General features: G+C 37.3%; 7 protein-coding genes across 10 annotated transcripts in view; 2 read left to right on the top strand and 5 right to left on the bottom strand.

Annotated features, from left to right (window-relative positions):
- Positions 256 to 6,780, bottom strand: LOC104739506 (kinesin-like protein KIN-14G). Its single transcript, XM_010459888.1, has 18 exons — positions 6,353 to 6,780; positions 5,786 to 5,985; positions 5,330 to 5,476; positions 4,556 to 4,804; positions 4,386 to 4,457; positions 4,230 to 4,298; positions 4,006 to 4,101; positions 3,722 to 3,883; positions 3,533 to 3,614; positions 3,335 to 3,430; positions 3,002 to 3,169; positions 2,806 to 2,912; positions 2,508 to 2,686; positions 2,237 to 2,398; positions 1,716 to 2,133; positions 1,418 to 1,621; positions 869 to 1,323; positions 256 to 775 (listed from the first exon to the last, which is right to left on the bottom strand). Exons 1-18 carry the CDS (start codon positions 6,480 to 6,482, stop codon positions 649 to 651), a joined length of 3,123 nt encoding a protein of 1,040 aa, XP_010458190.1. The 5' UTR covers positions 6,483 to 6,780; the 3' UTR covers positions 256 to 648.
- On the top strand, positions 9,214 to 9,928 carry LOC104739508 (glycine-rich RNA-binding, abscisic acid-inducible protein-like). Its single transcript, XM_010459894.2, has one exon. It carries the CDS (start codon positions 9,278 to 9,280, stop codon positions 9,737 to 9,739), a length of 462 nt encoding a protein of 153 aa, XP_010458196.1. The 5' UTR covers positions 9,214 to 9,277; the 3' UTR covers positions 9,740 to 9,928.
- On the top strand, positions 10,437 to 11,389 carry LOC104739509 (GTP-binding protein SAR1B; the record flags this gene model as incomplete). The annotated part of the gene is given in 3 exon segments (XM_010459895.2): positions 10,437 to 10,697; positions 10,816 to 10,947; positions 11,073 to 11,389. Coding segments are annotated over 3 exon segments (578 nt in total), but the record flags the coding sequence as incomplete, so codon positions are not given.
- Positions 11,453 to 13,428, bottom strand: LOC104739510 (pentatricopeptide repeat-containing protein At1g09190-like). Its single transcript, XM_019236041.1, has one exon. The coding sequence runs from the start codon at positions 13,342 to 13,344 to the stop codon at positions 11,872 to 11,874; it is 1,473 nt and encodes a 490-aa protein (XP_019091586.1). The 5' UTR covers positions 13,345 to 13,428; the 3' UTR covers positions 11,453 to 11,871.
- On the bottom strand, positions 13,731 to 16,942 carry LOC104739511 (exopolyphosphatase-like). Of its 4 annotated transcripts, XR_760012.2 has the most exons (9): positions 15,824 to 16,942; positions 15,432 to 15,584; positions 15,214 to 15,255; positions 15,055 to 15,135; positions 14,854 to 14,973; positions 14,501 to 14,608; positions 14,190 to 14,294; positions 14,011 to 14,067; positions 13,731 to 13,925 (listed from the first exon to the last, which is right to left on the bottom strand). XR_760012.2 is itself a non-coding variant. In XM_010459897.2 (7 exons), the coding sequence occupies exons 1-7, from the start codon at positions 16,901 to 16,903 to the stop codon at positions 14,256 to 14,258; spliced, it is 1,623 nt and encodes a 540-aa protein (XP_010458199.1). In that variant the 5' UTR covers positions 16,904 to 16,942; the 3' UTR covers positions 13,731 to 14,255. The 4 variants fall into 4 exon arrangements, 1 of the variants encoding a protein (XP_010458199.1); XR_760011.2 differs by having other exon boundaries at positions 13,731 to 14,098; XR_760008.2 differs by having other exon boundaries at positions 14,011 to 14,294.
- LOC104739512 (histone H3.2) lies at positions 16,993 to 17,598 on the bottom strand. Its single transcript, XM_010459898.2, has one exon. The coding sequence runs from the start codon at positions 17,516 to 17,518 to the stop codon at positions 17,108 to 17,110; it is 411 nt and encodes a 136-aa protein (XP_010458200.1). The 5' UTR covers positions 17,519 to 17,598; the 3' UTR covers positions 16,993 to 17,107.
- LOC104739515 (pentatricopeptide repeat-containing protein At1g09220, mitochondrial) overlaps positions 19,064 to 19,859 on the bottom strand; it is a 2,876-nt gene continuing 2,080 nt past the window's right edge. Inside the window, exon 2 of the mRNA XM_010459901.1 lies at positions 19,064 to 19,755. Within this exon, the coding sequence (XP_010458203.1) occupies positions 19,192 to 19,755 (564 nt within the window). The 3' untranslated portion in view covers positions 19,064 to 19,191. The remainder of the gene's footprint in view (positions 19,756 to 19,859) is intronic.

Consider the following 19,859-nt stretch of genomic DNA (forward strand, 5'->3'; position numbering starts at 1 on the left):
AGTTTTAGTTTATAGTTCTTTTTTCAATATAAGTTAAATGTTTTAAAAATACATGTTTCATTATAAAAAAAACTGTCTATTTTTTTAATAAACAGGTTGACTTTTTTGATCATGTTGAGAAATTATTGACAGACTTTTTCAACAATTGTTTGACTTTTTACTTGCAGCAGTTCAAACATCACACGATTCACGATCCCTTCTAGTCAAACTGCCATCGATAATGAATATTCTGGTAGCTTACAACTATCATTTAGTAAAAATTGCAACGTTTACAAATCATCCTCTTAAACCTTAGAGAGTATAACTATATACAAGATTAGAAAGAAAAGAAAAAAATGTAATTCTCTCTTGATGAAAGTGGCTACGAATAGAGATAAATATACATTGGCGTCGAGAAGAAGTATACAAATTATACAATATATATCGACATTACATTACAAAAAAGAAAGCCAATAGGTTCGTAACTTCGTATACGCCATCCACATCAAACAAAACAGTATATTCAACCTATGGCTCATACGTACTCTACTCTTTGTATACGGCCTGTATATGTATGACCACATATGAATGGGTCCGCCAAAAACAAAAAAAAAAAAAAAAAATTGGATTGTTTTGTATTGTAATATACTCACAAAATGTATTCATTAGTTACTTGGGATTTTGTCTCTTCTTCACAACTAGTGTAGTGTTATGCCTTGAGGAAGTTTGTCCTGGTGTGTTAGAGCCAAGCGACAATTTCCTTGTAGGCGTCGGAATTAGCGAAGGTATCATACTCCTGATCAACAATATTAATTAATTCCCATTACCAAAACATTACATAAAAATAAAATAAACAATCTAATCGTTTAAAATTTTAAATAAAACTCACCTGGTCTCAGCGGCAACTCTACTGATTTTTGACTGAGTCTTCTTTAGCTTAGTAGTAGAAGAACCATTAGAGGCTGCTCTTGGCATATTCACTTGAACATTCAACTGCCACATCAAGTTTGTCTCCGAGCAGTCACTTGTTGCGGTTTCATCTGACTCGTTTGCTTCTTCTTCGAATGGAACCTTCTTTACCTCAAATCCTTTATCTACTACATTATTGTCTACGCCTAGCCTTGGTTCACGTTTCAAGCTAGACGATCGCTTCTGATCACCCAGTGTATGTGATCTGTTTTCAGGTTTGCCGTTACGCGTGATTTCGTCTTCATGTTTATCAATCCATTCACTGCCTGATATAAACTCCATTTCCTCCTCTTTCTCATCTCTCGACGGGCTTTTCCATGATGGTGAACCCGCTAGTCCTTGCAAGTCAAGGCTGGATGCAGAGTCACTTTGACCCTGCAAGTAAATTTCACTGTACATTATGAAGTAACCCACTGCAAGATGTATCCACGAGTTTAGTTTGTGTGGTTGGTTCATGAGTTCTCTTTACCTCAATGCTGTTGACATCATCAATCTGTGACGACGGTTTATGTTTGGTTTGTAACTGTCTTGTGTTTGCTGATTTAGAGAATGAAGACGAAACGCCGAGTGACTTTCTTCTGAGGACTTTATCAGGGGTAAGGGGCCTTGGTAGCTGTGTTTGATCTGCTGCCTCGTTCTCCTTTCTCGCTAATGCAAGTTTCAAACTAACAATCTATAAAACCAAATAACAAAGGTAACTGATTTGGATAATGAGAATGAAGAGTTTAATAATGTGGAAAAAAGTATTGAAGATTATAGGTAGTGACCTGTTCTTTGAGTTCTTTAACTTCAGAAGTGTCCTTGTTGACACGAGCAGCACCGAGTTCAACAGTGGCCACCCTCTCTGCAAATTTCAGGGTGCTGAGTGTTTCTCCCAGAGCTTCTTGTTCAGGGCTAATGTGAACAAACATAAGTGTTTTCGCTTGTCCTCCTAAAGCGTCCTGGAGAAGTTGGGTGAGTTTGCTATTTCGATAAGGGATGTGGTTGTTTTTCTGGGAGAGAGATGCAATCACGTCTCCAAGAGCAGAGAGAGATTTGTTTATGTGTTGTGCCTCTTTCAACCTATCACCGGTGACCTCAGACTTGTCAACCCTTTCGCTTCCAGCAAGATCAACCAAATGCATTGAACCCCTTAGAGTTGCACCTGATGTCAGATCTTTTCCTTGGACATGTACTGTGAGACAACTGCATATATATAAAGTACAGAACATGTAATACATTAGTTACAAGTTTCAATAAAAGGAAGAGATAATAAGATTCATTTGTTATACAAACAGCAAAAGGGAACCTGTGAGAGCGACTACTGCGGTCATTCATGGCGGTGGCGCTGACTGCACGGTTCTTTTGACCAATATTCATCAAATGAATGACGTCTGAAGTTGTGGAGACTGGAACCAATGTCGCCTCTGGCACGTTGATTCCATCTTGTGAACTATTTCGGATCTCTAATGTGTTCACAAGTCAAGAAAAACAAACACAATGATAGAAATCACTAAAGAAACAGAACAAGCTAGAGAAAATCTGCAGGGTGTTAGAATGAAGTCTTTAAAAAAGGATATCTGCTGGTTTGGCCGTTAGTGGCAAGGAGATCTCGGACTTGCTCGTTGTAAATTTCAAGCATTTGAACTGAAATGCTATATGAAAAGGTTTCTTTTCTCACACTTGACAAATGAAAGAGATCACTCAATGCTCTGTAATTTACTCCTAAGCTTTCCTCCGTCAGTTCGTTAGGTCCCATCTGATTACCATACACCAAAAAAAAACACTTCTAATAAGGATAACATTGTTTTCGTATGAGAATATGAAAAAACATTAGTTACTGTACAATAATTAAGTTGGATTCTTCAAGAAAAGTACCATGGTGAAAGTTTTTCCGGATCCTGTTTGGCCGTATGCAAATATGCATACATTATAACCATCAAGAACAGACCGGATCAGAGGTTGAGTGTCTCCAAACACCTCCTCTACATATTCAAATTTGTAATTTTTTATTTGAGAGCCGAAAATTGAAAGAACATAGAAAATTCAAGAAAGAAAAGGTGAGATAATTTACCTTGAGATGCTGAAGGGCCAAACACTTTGTTGAAGGTGAATGATTTGCGACCTAACTTTGAAGGGTTTGCAATTGATATAGTTGAATCCTCGATGTGATCCACAGTAGTCATGACACTTTTTTGCCCAGGTAAGAATGGTCTCACTCGACAATAGACCCTTATGCTCCCTGTTAAGCATTAATTTGTTAAAGCTTGAATTTTGCAAATCCTAGTTATTGAATCTACTAGTAAAGAAACAATAATTTCCCAAGTCATCAAAACCATCTCATCTTAATACCAAAACTACGCAATTCAATTCATGTAGTGATAGCAATATGTATTCCACATTTTACCTTTGAGGTCTTGGACTTGATTGTAAAGTTTCCGGTTTTCTTCAAGAACTCTTTGGTATGATGTAGCTGCATACGCAAGTCCATGCAAATGCTCGCCTGACCCAAAAAAAAAAAGAACAATCTTACTACTAGTTTCTTTGGTAACGATTGTGAAAGAAAAGCTATGAGATAGTGACCAAAATCACAGTTGATTCTCACCTAAGCTAGTAAACTCTTGGTGATATTTCATCTGCAAGAGACTGAGACTTGTTTTGACAGCATTTAGATCTTGCTTCAGTTCCTGCCAACACAAAAATATACTTTGCCTTACTATAATCTACCAAATACAAAGTCTTAAAGAGAGACACGATGCAACATATATCTGTTATGTTCAACTGAACTTTATACCTCAGTGTGATTTTGCTGTCTGTCAATTATTATCTGTTGATTCTTGGTCTTCTCTTTTAATATTACGTAGAGCTCATAATCTTGGATTTTAGATTCCTCAACACTATCATCTTGTGGAGTTTCCATGTTGTTTGCAATCTCTGTCACATGTTCTTCTCCGTTCTGAAAAATATGGAAAGTATAAACCAGTTCCGTGTTATAATACACGGATAGATTAACAGATCCATAAAGAGTAATATGCCTATATTGGATAACATCTCCATATTCAAGGTTGATGCAATTACCGAAGCATCATCAATTAGCATCTCCTCATTGCCTGAGATAGTTCTCCCAAGATCGCGAGAGTGAAGCTCATCTTTGTTCCCAGCGCTCATTTGGAACTAAGCAATTGCATAATTCAAGATGAATGGTGTAAAGAAGGTATAAGAGAAAGTACATCCTTGTTATCCAAGAAACATGACATCACGCACATATGGCCACAGAAAGGCCAATTACTAAAGTTGCTTACCAATTCTTTCTGTGTGGCTAATCTACGTTCATATTCTACCATGACAGTTTTCAGCATATCTTCCACCATCTAGATATAAACAAAAGAATGTTTGATCATTTAATAAGGTTCGAGTTGATTAGTTTAAAGAATAGCAGGAAGGTAGTTAATGCTTACACCGGGAATTTCTTCTTGCTTGACTTCCAAGAACACCGCACGAACAATGGCATCTATTGAATCGGCACTTCCCTGAAACAAAACTAGAAATGTAAGTTGAGATTTTTAAAAACTTTAAACAATATTAGGGATATACTATAATAGGAGGCGTTGGTGTATAGCTCACTAACTTCATGTTTGGTATTAGAATCAGACTGATCAAACGAAGGTTGTTCATTGGATGGAGTGTTAGAAGGGCTACTGGTGACTGCATCCACAAGTGCTTCTGATTCTTTGCGTTTGTATTGTTTTGCGATGCCAAACGTGGTTGGTTTTGTGTTCACAATGTATCTCCATGTACCGCTTCCGCCGCTCTGTTTCCACTCACGATATGACTTGAGAGCCAAAACACATTCCACAATTCTTGCAGATTTACCTCCCTAAAAACACATCAATCACAACACAGAATGTGTGTCAATGTTAATTAGTAATTCCCACATTATAAAAATGAAGATGTCAAGCTTTGTTAATACATTACTTAACCCAAATTATGGAGAGTGATTACTGATTTTGAAAGAATAATTTATTTAGCTAAAGTTAATTAATACATTACTTTTGCAACACTGATGGAGTGATGGTCACAAACGACCCTACCACGACTGTGTCATCAATGTGTCTGCAACGACCCTACTTCTGTTTCTAAGTATGAGAGCGACCATTTTAGCTTAGTCTAGGTAACCCCTCCGGCAAGGTAGGTCAACCTGCTATGATGAAAATTGATTCGAACCTAACCTATGCTAGCATTAACACTATTAGGCATCGATCATCTCTTCAATAAGTTACAATAATTCTCGGTAATATATGTCTTATTAAGCCTAGGTCGTCAGATATCATTGTATTCTTCATAAACGGTAGATAAGTTTCTAATATGTATACAGTAGTAGAATTGTGATTTGTTCTATTACCTTCTCAAAATCGGAGACTTCAAACATTGGAATACCCATTTCCTCCACAACCACAAGAAAGTTTCGTAGATTCTCAAAGTACTGAAACGCAGATAGAGCTGCTGTACCATCTTGACTAACAAGAGGATCATTTGGAGCTTCAACGACCTGCAAGTTTTGCAGTCACAAAATCAAGACTAAGATAACCACGAGAAACTTATGGTCCCAATTACAGAAACATCGGCCCTAAAATATTAATTCCTGTAACTCTATAAAAATATATTATTACACAAAATGGTACTAATCATGCTTGCACAACTTTTATCCAAGCAGGCGTAAGACGTTACAAAAAGTCTTTTAAAAGTTTAGTTTAATAAAAGCCTATATATATTTTAAGCCAATAAAAAAATTCTGTAATAAAAAAAAGTAAAGAAAAACAAATATGCAACTAAGAGTAAATTAGGTGTGAGACATTACTTTTGGTACAGCACCAGATTTAACTCTGTTGAGGACATTGCAGAGCAAAATCCCACTCCTTAATGCAATTCTGAAATCATCCTCTGAAGGATCTGCTGGCAAATCTCTTCCTCCAACTACACCAAGTGTGTTTCTTATCCACCTTGCTGCTTCATACCTCCTTAAATCTGAAGGATCTACTGGCAAATCTCTTCCACCAGCTGCACCAATTGTGATTTCATTTTTTCTCATAACCCATGTGTATACAAAATGCAGAAGCTGGTATCGAAGCAATATATACGAAATCTAGATAATAAAGGTCTCTGAGAGATTGACTTATATATATGATCAAGCCTCTTGGTTATGAACATAGCCATATATGTTTCTAGAGTGATCTAGTAAAACAAGAAACGTCAAATATCTAATTCGTTCAAGTAAGAAGCTAACAATGGTCATCCTAAATTTCTGTATTCCATCCCTTAATTTAGTCCCTGACTCGATTACAAACCCTAATTTCAGAAGTCCGCAGCATTCAGAAAATTTTCAATTCAAAAGATAGAAAAAAAACAGAGGAATCGACGAACGTACAAGTTTCGTCGGCGTTTGTAGAAGTGGAAGAATCCACACCAACGCTGCTAACTCGAACGTTTCGTTGTTTGAGAAAATCTTCCAGAATCGATGCCAAACAGAGTCGTGAATCTTGTTGCTCCGTCGCCATTGACAAGAAAACGATTCAATGCTTTATATGGCTTGATCAACAAGATACCTAGCAAAAAAAGCTGAAAATTCAACTCCCAAAATCTCAACTCGAGAATCTCACAATCCCCAAAAGAATTGATACAGATTCTTTTTTTCTTTTCCAAAATCGAACAAAGAATTGTCAAAAAGCTATGTTAGATTACAAGAATATGCACTTTATATGTAGAACATTGCTCAGATTTATAAGGAAGATAAAAGAAAGTGAAAAAAAAATTGAGAACAAATAAAAAAAAATATTTTGACCTTGTCTTTTTTCTTTTCTTTTTTCTTTTGTACGAAAAAAACTAAAACAAAAGGAAAGAAGAAGAAGAAGAGCGAGACATGAATGAAGCAGAGGCCCCCGAGTCTCCTGGGTTTCTATAGATGGATGGACATATTCAATATTCAAAATAAAATTTTGGTTATTCTTAATTGCTCCATTTTAATATGTACGAACTTATATGGGTGGTGAAAATATATATATGTAAATACAGTATGTAGTTTTCAACCATCCACTAATGGTAATGAATAAATTAGTAGTGTACTCTTCAAGTACAATGCTAGTTTTACAGAAGTAGCGATTGAAATTCCCAATTAGTCTAAAATGGGATTTGTTTGTATCCAAATGATATCTACTAATTTTATTGTCTTTCTAAAATCTATGTTCATATTTGAAATACAGTACAATTTTATACTTTGACTTAACATTAACACTAGAAAACATTATTAAATCTTCTTATACAGCGCGAATTTCAATTATAATAAATTACAAAGTGGACATTAAACTCTTGGGATCTCTAAATTCTTATGAAAGGGATAACTAAAGGCTAATTATGAAAATCATGGTTGGACAACTTATATACCTTGTATAACTATTTTTTCTTGCGTATAAAAGCCAATAAACATGATATCATGATTAGATGGTTTTATAACCTGAAATGAATAAAGGTCAGCATGAAAAAAAATGTAATTTTAGTTTCTTCAAAAGAACTAAGCTATAATTCGGTCAACAATACATTTAGATTAAGAGTTCTAAACGAAAAGGTTTTGCTAGGATGATTGTACCCACATCTTTTGAAAGTGACCCCTTTAATTATCCTATTAATTCATTGAAAATTAGTATATATTTATTTTTTTGTAGACTTTTTTCCCCCAATAATATTCTATTTTCTCTTTGCTGTATATTTATTGAACATGATACCAACTCATTCAAAAAAATGATTGATTTTTTTTTTTTTAATGTTGTGAGTATATGGAAAAAGAAACACGTATTACCACGAAGTTATATGTTGCTAATGTTTGGAAACTTAGTTTAGCACTTGTCACCTGATGTAAATTAATAAATACATATTGATATGTGATTGCGGGTTGTGAACGGAATGAGAAAAAAATATATACTACCTCTGTATCATAAATGTATTTTTATATATAATAATATATTTCTCATAACTATTAATCAATGGTAGTTCATTAAAGTTTTAAATTCTCAATTAATGAATCTTGAAATCTACAATTTCATAGCATTAATTAATAAAAATTACAGAAAATCAATCTTTGTGATACAAAATAAATTTTTAAAACATCATCTATTCTAAAACAGAGGGAGTATATAGGATTGTAATAGTTAATGTTTGTTCTGTATTGATTATGGCTGAAAACAATCGAACGTAACTGGAATATCATTCAGAAAATTGAATGGAATGGATAGAGATTAGGTTAGCTTTGGGATTTGGTTAATTATAGATTTCTATTGATTATGTTTGAAAAGTGAAAACAATCGAACGTCACTGAATAGATAAAAAAAGAAGTGATAACCAAAATTACCATCATGTGTAAAACGAAACAAAAATACATAATGATAATTTTTAGCCACGCCAACGCCAAATCCAATTTTTTCTTTCTTCTCATGGGACCTAAAGGAGCCAGGCAAAAAGATTTGGGCTTTTTTCATGCCTATAAAAAGTTAGCTGAATGAAGAAGGCCTTTCCTTTAGGAAATTTTTAAAATTGATAAATGAGCTTATTATGGCTTCGACACCCTTACTATAACGAACGTTAAATTAAATATGTCGCTAATTTTGCTATATAAATTATACCTAGAGTGGTTAATAAAACGTTTCGTTCATTGATTATTCTATCCAGGGTTAATATATTTTCGAAGTATTCAGCTATCTATTGTAATCAATCTCGGTTAGAGTCTTTAGAGAACCAACACTAGCGATTCTTTAAAATAAGTTGCGACAGCTGCTAGATAATTAAACCCCGGTTTGAATAGTCAAGGCACGAAACATTATAGTTTGCGTTGAAACGAAATGGTAAACACTTGAAAAAACGAAAACAAAATTTGAATAGAATTTTAAAATCAATTTCGTATGAAACTCAAGAAGGTCCTTGGTGATTAGGAAGTGCTATGTGGCTTCTATAATAATAAGACACATTCAAGTTCCACACTGTATTTTCAACTTTCACTGAACGACTCGTTTTCATTTACTCGCCTTAACTAGTTTGACCTTGCTCCTGTCCGGACATTAGAATTGGAGAAAATAAAATATTTGTGTTTTTGTTGTAGTGGCATCCATTTCTTGTTTCTCACGAAAACGAGCAAGAAATATGAAATATAACCCAAAAAAAAAAAAAAGATTTTGACCATATCATATGAAATGCGTACAAACTATAAATAGAGATCTATAAGGTCATATGTAACACAAAACCACATTTTTTTTTCCTTTTTGGCTTTGAGTGATAAAAACAAAAAAAAGATTAGTGTATAAGGATCATGGAGATACACAAACTCATGACAACAATGACTTACGTATTACTACTATTGCTACTCTCGATTCATGCGCATATCCAAGCCGTTGCTTCAATCTCAGATACTTCTGATGTTTCAGCCATCCATGATCTGAAACCAAGTCCCATCACAGGAACTAAAACATGTTGGGAGAAATATTTACCGGTTTGGCGGCGGGAGCTTAAAAGCAGCGGTGGCGGTGGCAGTAGCGGTGGAGGAGGTCGTAGTGGCGGAGGTGGCAGCAGTAGTCGAGGCGGAAACAGCGGTAAAGGCGGCAGCAAAGATAGAGGCGGTGGCTCTGGGAACGGAGGATCTTCAAATCATGGCGGTAGCAGTAGTGGCGGCCATTTTGTTGGAAGCGGCGTTGACTGTTTCAAACACCGTGGTCTCGCCAGTACTCTATTATTATCTCTCGTAGTCGTGAGCTCTTTGATTATTTTACGTTGAACACAGTTGTAAAAAAATGTATTTTTTTTCTTTTTGTGTGATCGATATATATAACAGCTTTAAAAATGTTGTTTTCTAATTATACAAAATTAAATATTGTATATAGACTATAGATACTATGAATGCTAAAGTTTGATTGGATATAGTTGGAATGTATTGTATGTTTTTATAACTCTCTAATCGACAAGCTTTGAAAACAAACCATAAATACTACAACCCTATAAACAACAACATATGTTCATGTTGATTGATAGAAGAAATTAAATGTTGCCCCTCAAACTCGAATCCTATGTGCCTTGACAATTTTTAATTGGTGATGAGAAAAGCTTAGTAGCTTCTTGTCGAACGAAATCAACGCTCCTTCCCTTCCTTGCCGTTAATTTTATCGCCACGTGTTATCAGAACTTCTCTTTGGGCTCTCTCTCTCAAGTCTCACCTACCCAATTAGATGACGGAAAAATAAAAAAATCTTAAAAAGTTCATAATAATAATAACACTAACGTATCAAAAACACATCGCAACCGCAAGTTAATCGATCGGACGGTCCATAATGGTTCTAATGATGTCAACGAACCAATCAAAAGTTTCCACATCAATTTACCAGCTTCCCATCACCCACGTGTCTGTTTTTATTCTTTTTTTCCCCTTTTTGTATATACATATATATATATATATATATATATATCTACATCATCAACAAAACGAAAACTTCGATTTTGGTTCTCCATCTCTCAAAGCTCTTTGATTCGTTTTCTCAATAGCTTCGATCTACGATAGTTTTTGATTGTTTCGTATTCTCTCTGTGATTCTGAGGAACACGATATAGGTCATGTTTTTGTTCGATTGGTTCTATGGAATCTTGGCCTCGTTAGGTTTGTGGCAGAAAGAGGCCAAGATCTTGTTTCTTGGCCTTGACAATGCCGGCAAAACTACTTTGCTCCACATGCTCAAAGACGAGGTCTGCTCTCTCTCTCTATCTCTCTCTCTCTCTCTTTTACAAATTCACATACATGATGTATCTATAGCACTGGAATAAAGAAAACATGCCTTAATCTCCTCGATTTTTGGTATTGCAGAGATTAGTTCAGCACCAGCCAACACAACATCCCACCTCTGAGGAACTCAGCATTGGCAAAATTAAGTTCAAGGCCTTTGACTTGGGTGGCCATCAGATTGCTCGTCGAGTTTGGAAAGACTACTATGCCAAGGTTCCATCATATTAATCCCTCTCTCTCTCTTTTGGGCTTGCCTATGTTTCATTGAACCAAATTGATTGATGTAAGTGAATCACTAATCTGTTTGTTTGTTTGTTTGTCTGCTGTGGTGTGTGAAGGTTGATGCTGTTGTGTACCTAGTGGATGCTTATGACAAGGAAAGATTTGTGGAATCCAAAAGAGAGCTTGACGCTCTTCTATCAGATGAAGCCTTAGCAACCGTGCCTTTTCTTATTCTTGGCAACAAGATTGATATCCCTTATGCAGCCTCTGAAGACGAGCTGAGGTATCACTTGGGTCTTACTAATTTCACTACTGGTAAAGGCAATGTGTCTCTTGGAGACTCTGGTGTTCGTCCCCTTGAGGTCTTCATGTGCAGCATCGTTCGCAAAATGGGATATGGTGAGGGTTTTAAATGGATGTCTCAGTATATCAAGTAAGCAAGCAGACAGCATTGCTTCATGGTTTATATATATAAATCAGAGACATCTCAAATTTTTCTATCTGAAAAGACATGAACTCTCTCTGTTGTAGTTTTCTCTCTTAAGTTCTAATATTAAGTCGATGCCTTAAACAATTTCTCTCAAATTATTCTAATTCAAATCATTTTCGCCAAAAACTAACCAAACAGAAGCAAGCAAGATTCAACTTTGAAAATCAAAGAAAACAGACTACAGAAGTTACATGTTCGTTCATTCGCTATCAATTCAGATTCTTGACTTTTGTGGCAAGACGATTTAATGTATAAATTCCCTATCAAAACATTTTCTTCATACAGAACTTACATGTTCATTCGCTACCAGTTCCGAGATTCTTGAGCCGGTATCTACCTCACTGGTGGTGGTGTCACGCTGGCCGCAGCTGAATGATTATGTTAAGGAGTCTAAGAAGAATCCTGGTTAGCTGACTATTTTTTGGTCAGTCTGAAACATCACAAATGGTGCTTTGGCCAGTAGACTTTCTAAGGCGATTTGTTTTCATCAACGTTCGCACCTTCTCCACATCTTGCCATCTCCCTTCCTCTGCATACAAATTAGATAACAACACATAATTCCCCGAATTCCGTGGCTCACTCTTCACTAGTTCCATGGCTGCAACCTCCGCTAGCTTTACATCTCCGTGGCTGCGACACGCACTGAGCAGCGACCCCCACATTGTTGCATTAGCGTTTACGGGCATACTTTGTAGAAACTCAAACGCCTCTCTGACCCGCCCGCTCCTACTCAATAGATCAACCATCACTCCATAATGCTCGGTTCTTGGCTCAAGTTTGAATTTTTCCATCATCAAACCAAACAATTCTTCTCCTTTCTCCAACCGACCTGTGTATGAGCAACATGCCAAAACCCCCAAAAATGTCGCTTCATTTGGAGCTACCTTCCCTTCCTCGATCATAGCATCGAACAAGTCTATACCGGATTCTCCCTTTCCGTTCACCGCTGATCCTGATATCAGTGTGTTCCATGAAACAACGTTTCTCCGCTGCATTTGTCCAAATATTGTCGTTGCTGTCTCCAAGTCACCGCTTTTACAGTAAAAATCCACCAATGCGTTTCCCACGGTAATGAATTCTTTGATCAAACCATTGGATTGTGCTGTAGAATGAATCCATTTCCCAGTATCCAAAACTCCGAGAGATGCAGAGATTGGCAAGACTGTAACCACCGTCGCCTCATCTGGATCGAAACCTTGATCAATCATTGCGCAGAAAAGCTCCAAAGCCTCACGATCTCTGCCACATTTGGACAAGCTTGATATCATCGAATTCCACGACACAATGCTCCTTTCGCTCATCTGTTTGAACAAACTAAGACCTCTTTCAACATCCCCGGAGTCGCAGAACCCGCGTACCATTAAGTTCCAGACAACAACGTTTCTCTCAAGCATTTCATCGAACACTTTCTGAGCATCACCCATTCTCCCACCGGAGGCATAAAGCTCCACCACCCCGATCCGTATTTTCCCAAGCCGGTGAAACCCAGTTCTAATAACCTCACCGTGAACGCATTTCCCAAACCGTAAATCAGAAAGTGACGAACATGATTTGAGCAAAGGCGCGTAAGTATACTCGTCAGCCCAAATCCCGCGGCTTTTCATGGAAGAGAAGAAAGAGAGAGACTGTAGAGGCGGACCGACGAGGGAGTAGCATTTGATGATGGCGTTGAAGACGAGAACGTTAGGGTTTTGGATATGAGAGAAGACGCGGGAGGCGTAATCAGAGTAACTGAGGGATCCGCAGATAGAGATGAAGTGGGCGAGAAGGAGATTGGAACCATGAAGGAAGTGACGGAGGAGATGAGCGTGGATTTCGGGTAAACGAGTTCGAGTATTGTGGCCATGGAGAAGACGAAGCAGCTTCCGCTCGATTTCCACTAAACCTCCTCTGCTCATCTCTCTCTAGTCTCACTCAACTCAACTATTGTTGCTTTGCTTTGCGCCAATTTCAAACGCTATTTTACCGGTTTACCTAGACCAACAGTATACAGTATTTGTTTGTTTCAACTTCAAGTAGTTAAACGATGATAACTACATTTCCTAGTTCTCCTTTTTGCATTCGAAATTTGCGTTTACAATCTTAACTACATCTCCGAGTTATAACGATATTTGCGTTTACAATCTTAACTACATCTCCTAGTTATAACAAAAATAAGCTTCTTTAACACTGTAAACGCAACCAAACAATCAAAGACAGTAAGAGTTTGTAACATAATTTACTTCAGTGGAAGTGGCACCAAGCGCCATGAAAACAGTAATCAAGTATAGGAGGGAGGGAGAGAGAGTCTGTAAAACTGGAATACAAAAGAAAACAAGTTCAAGATCGTTACAACATTAGGGAAATGCGCAGAGAAACACGGTCGCAAGGTTGGGAAGAGAAGGAAACGAACACAAAAATTTAGTAATTTACAGAGTCTAGTTTAAGAGTATTGAGGATGCACCCTCTCTTAGTGTTCATCCGGATTTCCATTCTTTCTCTGCTTTAAGAAAGAGGCCAATTATAGTTTTACCATCAGGCAAATTATACTACAAGATAACTGACTGACGAATAATAAAGACCACCTGACGTTTTCGACTTCAGGATTTGGACAACGAATACCACCAGGAAAAATCCAACAGCTCAATGAATCAAAGATGTAGAGATTTAGTTCTAACGTAACAGAGGAAATGGTTTGTGATGGGTTGTTATTATATAATATAACACGCTTTTCTATCTTTAATGCAGAGAGAGTTTTTCGTACCTGTGAGAGCTTCAGGTTAATAATTTACCAATGACTTGTAGGCTTAGCAACCCGTCTGATTGGTTTTCAGGAAGGAAAAACAACCACCATTTCCTTTTTGTATAGCTGCTCAGTTCAAGGCAAAAGAATAACAAAAAGTTACGTATGGAGACTTTGGCTACATTAGCTAATGTGGCTTCGTTTTGTCTTTGTTATTAATGTTTCTAATCAATCATAGATGCTTGCTGATAGCTGAGAGTTCATTGCAAGAAATTCAAACATTTGATTGTTAAAGAGAAATTGATCGAAATTATTTGGGTAATGGAAGTTACCCTTTTAAAATGCTCAATTTCTTTCTCCAATTGAGATGCATCAGAGTTTTTGTTTAGTTGATCTTGACAACCAACTTCTAAGTGTCCCTGGTGTTGTTCTTTCAGTACCTGCAATCAAACAAACAAAAAGCAGAGCAAAGTGAAGAGATAAAGATTTAAGACAATGATGTTGAGCTGATTGGATAAAATGGAAACATTCTAGCCCCACCAAGGAAATTGACTAAAAAGTTCAAATAAATTGACTAAGAGGTGAGCAGCATACCGAGCTACAACGGGTTGATTGTAGAGTTTGAAATGCTATTCTATGGGGTTGCTCAGTGTAGGAAATAGAATGATAAGAAAGATTTACTTACGAGTTTGAAGCTCTCGGAAGATCCAAGAAATTCAACTTCTTGGAGATCCACATTCTCACTTCGTTGAAGTATAACAGATAATCGTGTAATCAAACACAAAATTACGAATTTTTGCTTTGCCTGCAACAGACAAACATAAGGATCAACAACCACATCAAGAGATGGAGACTGGTTTGCTAAGCTGATATATGAGACAAATACCTCCTCAGTGAAGTCCTTAAGAGGTGCACGATCAAGCTTGGGAAACTTTTTTCTTTGGTATCTCAAAAGCAATGCTATAAGCTGAACATCATATGATAGTAATCAGAGAAACAGTAAATTCAAGCCAAGTTCTTCCTTCTAGAGAATTCAGTACCCTACCTCGACTTCCTCAGCAGTGTAGCTATGGAGATGATCCCCATTCTATGAAAAAAGAAACTATTAATAACAATGAGAAAACAGATACTGAAAACCTACAAAAGAGTTTATAAAAGAAACATATTGTACTCTTGGTGATAAGCTTTTGTGAGTTACTTTTCCAGCTTTATAATGAGCTGTGGTTATTGAATAGAATGTTTAACAGCGTTGGATGAGCTAACCTTGATGATATGATAAGACTGCTTATGATATCCCTTTTTCCCTGTGATGATTCCGATATTGTGCAAGAAACACGCAGCTTCTAGATACTCAAGATTCTTATCGTCTAAGATAAGGTTAAAATCATTGCATTTCCTCAAACCTACAAAGATCGCCTGGAAAAATCACTGCACTATCAAACCTACTGAATCAAACAAAATGACCATATCCAGTTGTGCAGAGCTCGAAATGAAATTTGAAACCATCAGGCACTAGAATAGAACACACACGCACACACACACTCACTAAAAAGATAAATATCACCTGAGGAATGCCTATTCAAAAGCTATATTCTTAATGAATATCTGGCGATCAATATTTCACAATTACAAGTTGCTAGTGAAAAGGAATGTACCTTGGCGATGTTGGCACAGCGTATGGCATGATTCATTCGCTTTTTAGCATTGAATCGAGTGGCAAGCCTCATGACGGATCGCCACCTTGCATTGGCATTCAAATCATATAATCCATCAAAAGCATTAGCCAAAGAATCAGCAATCACACCCTCTGCCAATGCATACTCTGAGACCTCCATTTCCTCGATAGCAAAAGCCTTAAATATTTCCTCCAACAATACCGCTCCAGCAACAATGAACTCTGATCTTCTCTTGAAAAATCCATCTCTCCTGATCTGCTCTTCATCTCCTCCATCACTGCATAGCTTCGCTACAAGGCTGCTCAGCTCTGCTCTACCAAATCTCCAATCTCTCTTATACCCCTCCAGATTGAATTCACACATATCAGCTCCGTAGCCACTAAACACCGCATTCTCAATAGCTCGTATAGTTCCTGAAGATCCCACAACCACCTCAAAACCATCAGATTCTTTCAATCTATCCACTAAACCCGACTCATCAATCGCATTACGGATATAGTCTCGCATTTTCTCCAATCCATCACCATTATTTTTTAAGAACATCTGCGTCAAATTCACATGACCTAGCTTCAAAGAAACAGCAAGCTTCACATCACCACACTTACCCACAACAAATTCAGTAGAACCACCTCCAATATCAACACACAACACTGATTTCTCAAACACAGGTAGAAACTGAAGCACGCCTAGATAAACCAACCTCGCTTCCTCTTCACCAGAAAGCACATCGACCTTTAACCCAACGTCCTCGAACACCGCCTCCACGAACTGTCTCTGATTCTCCGCTCGCCGCAAAGCTTCCGTCGCAACGCATCGGATCCTGTCACCGGAAACATTATACGAGAGGATCAAACTTTTGAATTTCCGTAGAGATTGAAGCGCGCGATCCTGAGACTGAGACGAAATCGAGGTCGGAGATTCACGAGACAACACAACTGGCTCCTTGAGTCTCTCGATTGGAACAAAGGATCTACCAGAAGGATCCGCGTGGACTATAAGAAGCTTAAAAGAGTTTGTCCCCATGTCAATTGAGGTGAAGATCTGAGAATTCGAGTTCATCTTCGAATTGGGCGTAAAAGTCGATTATACTGTATTTTATGTGATGGGTTAACTTAACCTAACTATAAGAGACGCAATTAATAAAAACATAGTCGAATAAGATTAATATTAAACCATTGGATTAAAACGTGAAATTATACAATCATCATCACTCGGATCTAAAGAAGAAACACAAGAGCCAGCGATAACACAAACTTAAGGGATCTAAGCACGTTCGCCTCTGATTCTTCTGGCGAGCTGGATGTCCTTAGGCATGATAGTGACTCGCTTGGCGTGGATAGCGCAGAGATTGGTGTCTTCGAAGAGTCCAACAAGGTAAGCCTCAGCAGCTTCCTGGAGAGCGGCGACGGCACTGCTCTGGAAACGTAGATCCGTCTTGAAATCCTGAGCGATCTCTCTCACAAGCCTCTGGAAAGGGAGTTTACGGATGAGAAGCTCAGTGCTCTTCTGGTACTTCCTGATCTCCCTCAGTGCGACGGTTCCAGGTCTGAATCTGTGTGGCTTCTTCACTCCTCCGGTGGCTGGAGCAGATTTCCTCGCCGCTTTTGTAGCCAGCTGCTTCCTTGGAGCTTTGCCTCCGGTTGATTTCCTAGCCGTCTGCTTAGTACGAGCCATTTTCGAATTGTTTGATGTTTTTCTCGAAGTAATTGAGTTGTGGATTTGTTGTGATTGTGATACGACTGAGGAAGGGTGGAGGGGGGTATTTATCGGCCGGTGATTTACAAGAAGCGGGAATTATATTTCGCTTTTTTTTTTCTCTTTAGCGGGATTAAAATCTGAATCGTTCATTCGTTTTAATCGACGGATATAAGAGGTTTTATATCACGATCCGCGTGAAATCGTTTTTAGCCGTCGATAAGTGAATATCTACGGACAGATTTAATTCTTTATAAGACCGATCCGCGTGAAGGTGCATCTGACCAGTAGCAATAAAGAATAGAATTAACACAATTTATCTTTTACCATAAACACACACTATTAGGCCCATTAACTTTGGGAACAAATTGCAAGTTGTTGCAATTTCAAAATATGTTTTGATTCCAAACAAAACCTTAGAAGGATCATGAAGAAACTAGAGCATTTTATTAGACACACATTTTCTTGGAGTTTTTTTTTTTTTTTAATATAAGGTTTATTTTTTTTGACGATATATATAGTTAGAATATATATTAATTGTTATAAGAAAACATCACATGTTACTTTTTATACTTTTTGTATATATTTTTGTCCAAATTATAAAATCAGAATATTTAAGTCCAATATTTCATTTACATAATGGCGATCTCCAAATTTTTTTAGTAGTTGATGATCAAATGAGATCCATGATCTAGACATTTTCCATCTATTCTTTTAAATACTTTAAATGTAAACAATGTAAAAATAATTAACTATTGGATTCAATTAAAACAAATATACTTAAACATACACACCGTATACATAATTAGTACATGTGTGTCTAGTACATACACACCGTATATATGTTTGTTATGTACGTTTTATAGACATTCCTTGTCCCATATTCGGAAATCAGCTCTCCGTATAATACACGACATTGTGAGAACTGATTTTAGGCATACTCATGTTCTGATTGATGATGGATTCCTGCCGGTTCTGTTGAGACTGCTGCCAACAGACACAAAGGATAATGTTGTAAAGAAGCTAACTTCTACAATTCTCTACTGAGTGACAAAGGTCAATGGAGGAGGGTGTTGAATTGAATCAGGTTTGATGAACGAGGTGATTGACAACCTTATTCGCAGCAACGATTTGGATACCAAACTATATGAGGTTTTGGTCGTTCCTCTTGTAGCTGCTGAGAGAGATCAAGGCCATACTAGGTAATACACAACAACAACAACAACGACGACAAATTTCCTTGTGGTACTCTTTATAACTGAAAAACATAATTTATCTTCTGGCAGGTTTCTTGCTAGAGAAGGCTGTATTGTGGTACTCGTTTTTTCCCCTCTTATTTTATTTCATGTTTGCCTAGATTAATTATGTGTTGTTTAAGTTTTGCCTTGTTTGGGTATTTGATTAAAAGTTTGCCTTGTTTCGGATTTCTTTATATAACAAATCCAAGAAAACACCATTCAGAAGAACAGAGAAACAAATTTATTTCATTATAAGTTAAATTACATTGATTACTTCTTTCTCGTCTATCGTTTTTAATTCACTTATTGTATCTATTAAGCTTGCAATCAGTGATGCTAAACCTTTATTATGTGTTCCAGACAAATAAATTGCTAAACCGTTACAGAGCTCCCAAAAAATATATGTTTCTGCAGCTATGTTAATTGTGAATGTCCAGGAAGTTTAACTACTCCTCTAACATCCATCACATTACGAAATCTCTGGGCATCTGAAAATCTTCCAGTACCACAAAAGATGTTGGACATAAGCACATAGTCTCCTCCATGACTTTTCTCCAACTCCATTAGCTTCCTAGTAACCCTCTCAGCCATTTCAGCATCATCATAAACGCTACAAGCTCCAAGAAGCATTCTCCAAACAACAGCTTTTTGCTCAGTTGGAATCTCCAAAGCAATCTTCTCAGCTTCCTCTAATCTCCCTTTCCTTCTCAGCATATCTACTAGACATCCATAATGCTTCACATCGGGAGTGATCTTGTACTTGTTTACCATCTTGTTGAAAAACTCTAGAAACTCTTCTTCTCCTAAACCTCCATGGCTACAAGCGTTCAACACACTCACCATAGTCACTCTGTTCGGCTTCAATCCTAATCTTTCCATGTCTTTGAACATACTGACCGCTTCTTTGCCCATCCCGTGCGTTGCAAACGCCGAGATCATCGTTGTCCACGATACCAGATTCTTTCTTTCCTTTGGAACCTCCATGAAAAACTTCAACGCGTTTTGAATACACCCACATTTTGCATAAGCGTCGATGAGTGAGTTCGTTACACGTATGTCACATGGGACAAACCCTCTTTTCA

Source organism: Camelina sativa, chromosome 14 (assembly GCF_000633955.1).
Source record: "Camelina sativa cultivar DH55 chromosome 14, Cs, whole genome shotgun sequence".
Classification (NCBI taxonomy): domain Eukaryota; kingdom Viridiplantae; phylum Streptophyta; class Magnoliopsida; order Brassicales; family Brassicaceae; genus Camelina; species Camelina sativa.

What these genes read in the sequence shown, in the direction of transcription:
- LOC104739512 (XM_010459898.2), bottom strand. Translation starts at nt 17,518, where the DNA reads ATGGCTCGTACTAAGCAGACGGCTAGGAAATCAACCGGAGGCAAAGCT.
- LOC104739506 (XM_010459888.1), bottom strand. Translation starts at nt 6,482, where the DNA reads ATGGCGACGGAGCAACAAGATTCACGACTCTGTTTGGCATCGATTCTG. An exon ending in AATCTGGTGCTGTACCAAAA is followed by an intron (nt 5,477 to 5,785) that starts GTAATGTCTCAC and finishes CAAAACTTGCAG; the next exon opens with GTCGTTGAAGCTCCAAATGA. An exon ending in TGGCCCTTCAGCATCTCAAG is followed by an intron (nt 2,913 to 3,001) that starts GTAAATTATCTC and finishes TTGAATATGTAG; the next exon opens with AGGAGGTGTTTGGAGACACT.
- LOC104739508 (XM_010459894.2), top strand. Translation starts at nt 9,278, where the DNA reads ATGGAGATACACAAACTCATGACAACAATGACTTACGTATTACTACTA.
- LOC104739510 (XM_019236041.1), bottom strand. Translation starts at nt 13,344, where the DNA reads ATGAGCAGAGGAGGTTTAGTGGAAATCGAGCGGAAGCTGCTTCGTCTT.
- LOC104739511 (XM_010459897.2), bottom strand. Translation starts at nt 16,903, where the DNA reads ATGAACTCGAATTCTCAGATCTTCACCTCAATTGACATGGGGACAAAC. An exon ending in GCTGTGCCAACATCGCCAAG is followed by an intron (nt 15,585 to 15,823) that starts GTACATTCCTTT and finishes TGATTTTTCCAG; the next exon opens with GCGATCTTTGTAGGTTTGAG. An exon ending in CTTCCGAGAGCTTCAAACTC is followed by an intron (nt 14,609 to 14,853) that starts GTAAGTAAATCT and finishes GTTTGATTGCAG; the next exon opens with GTACTGAAAGAACAACACCA.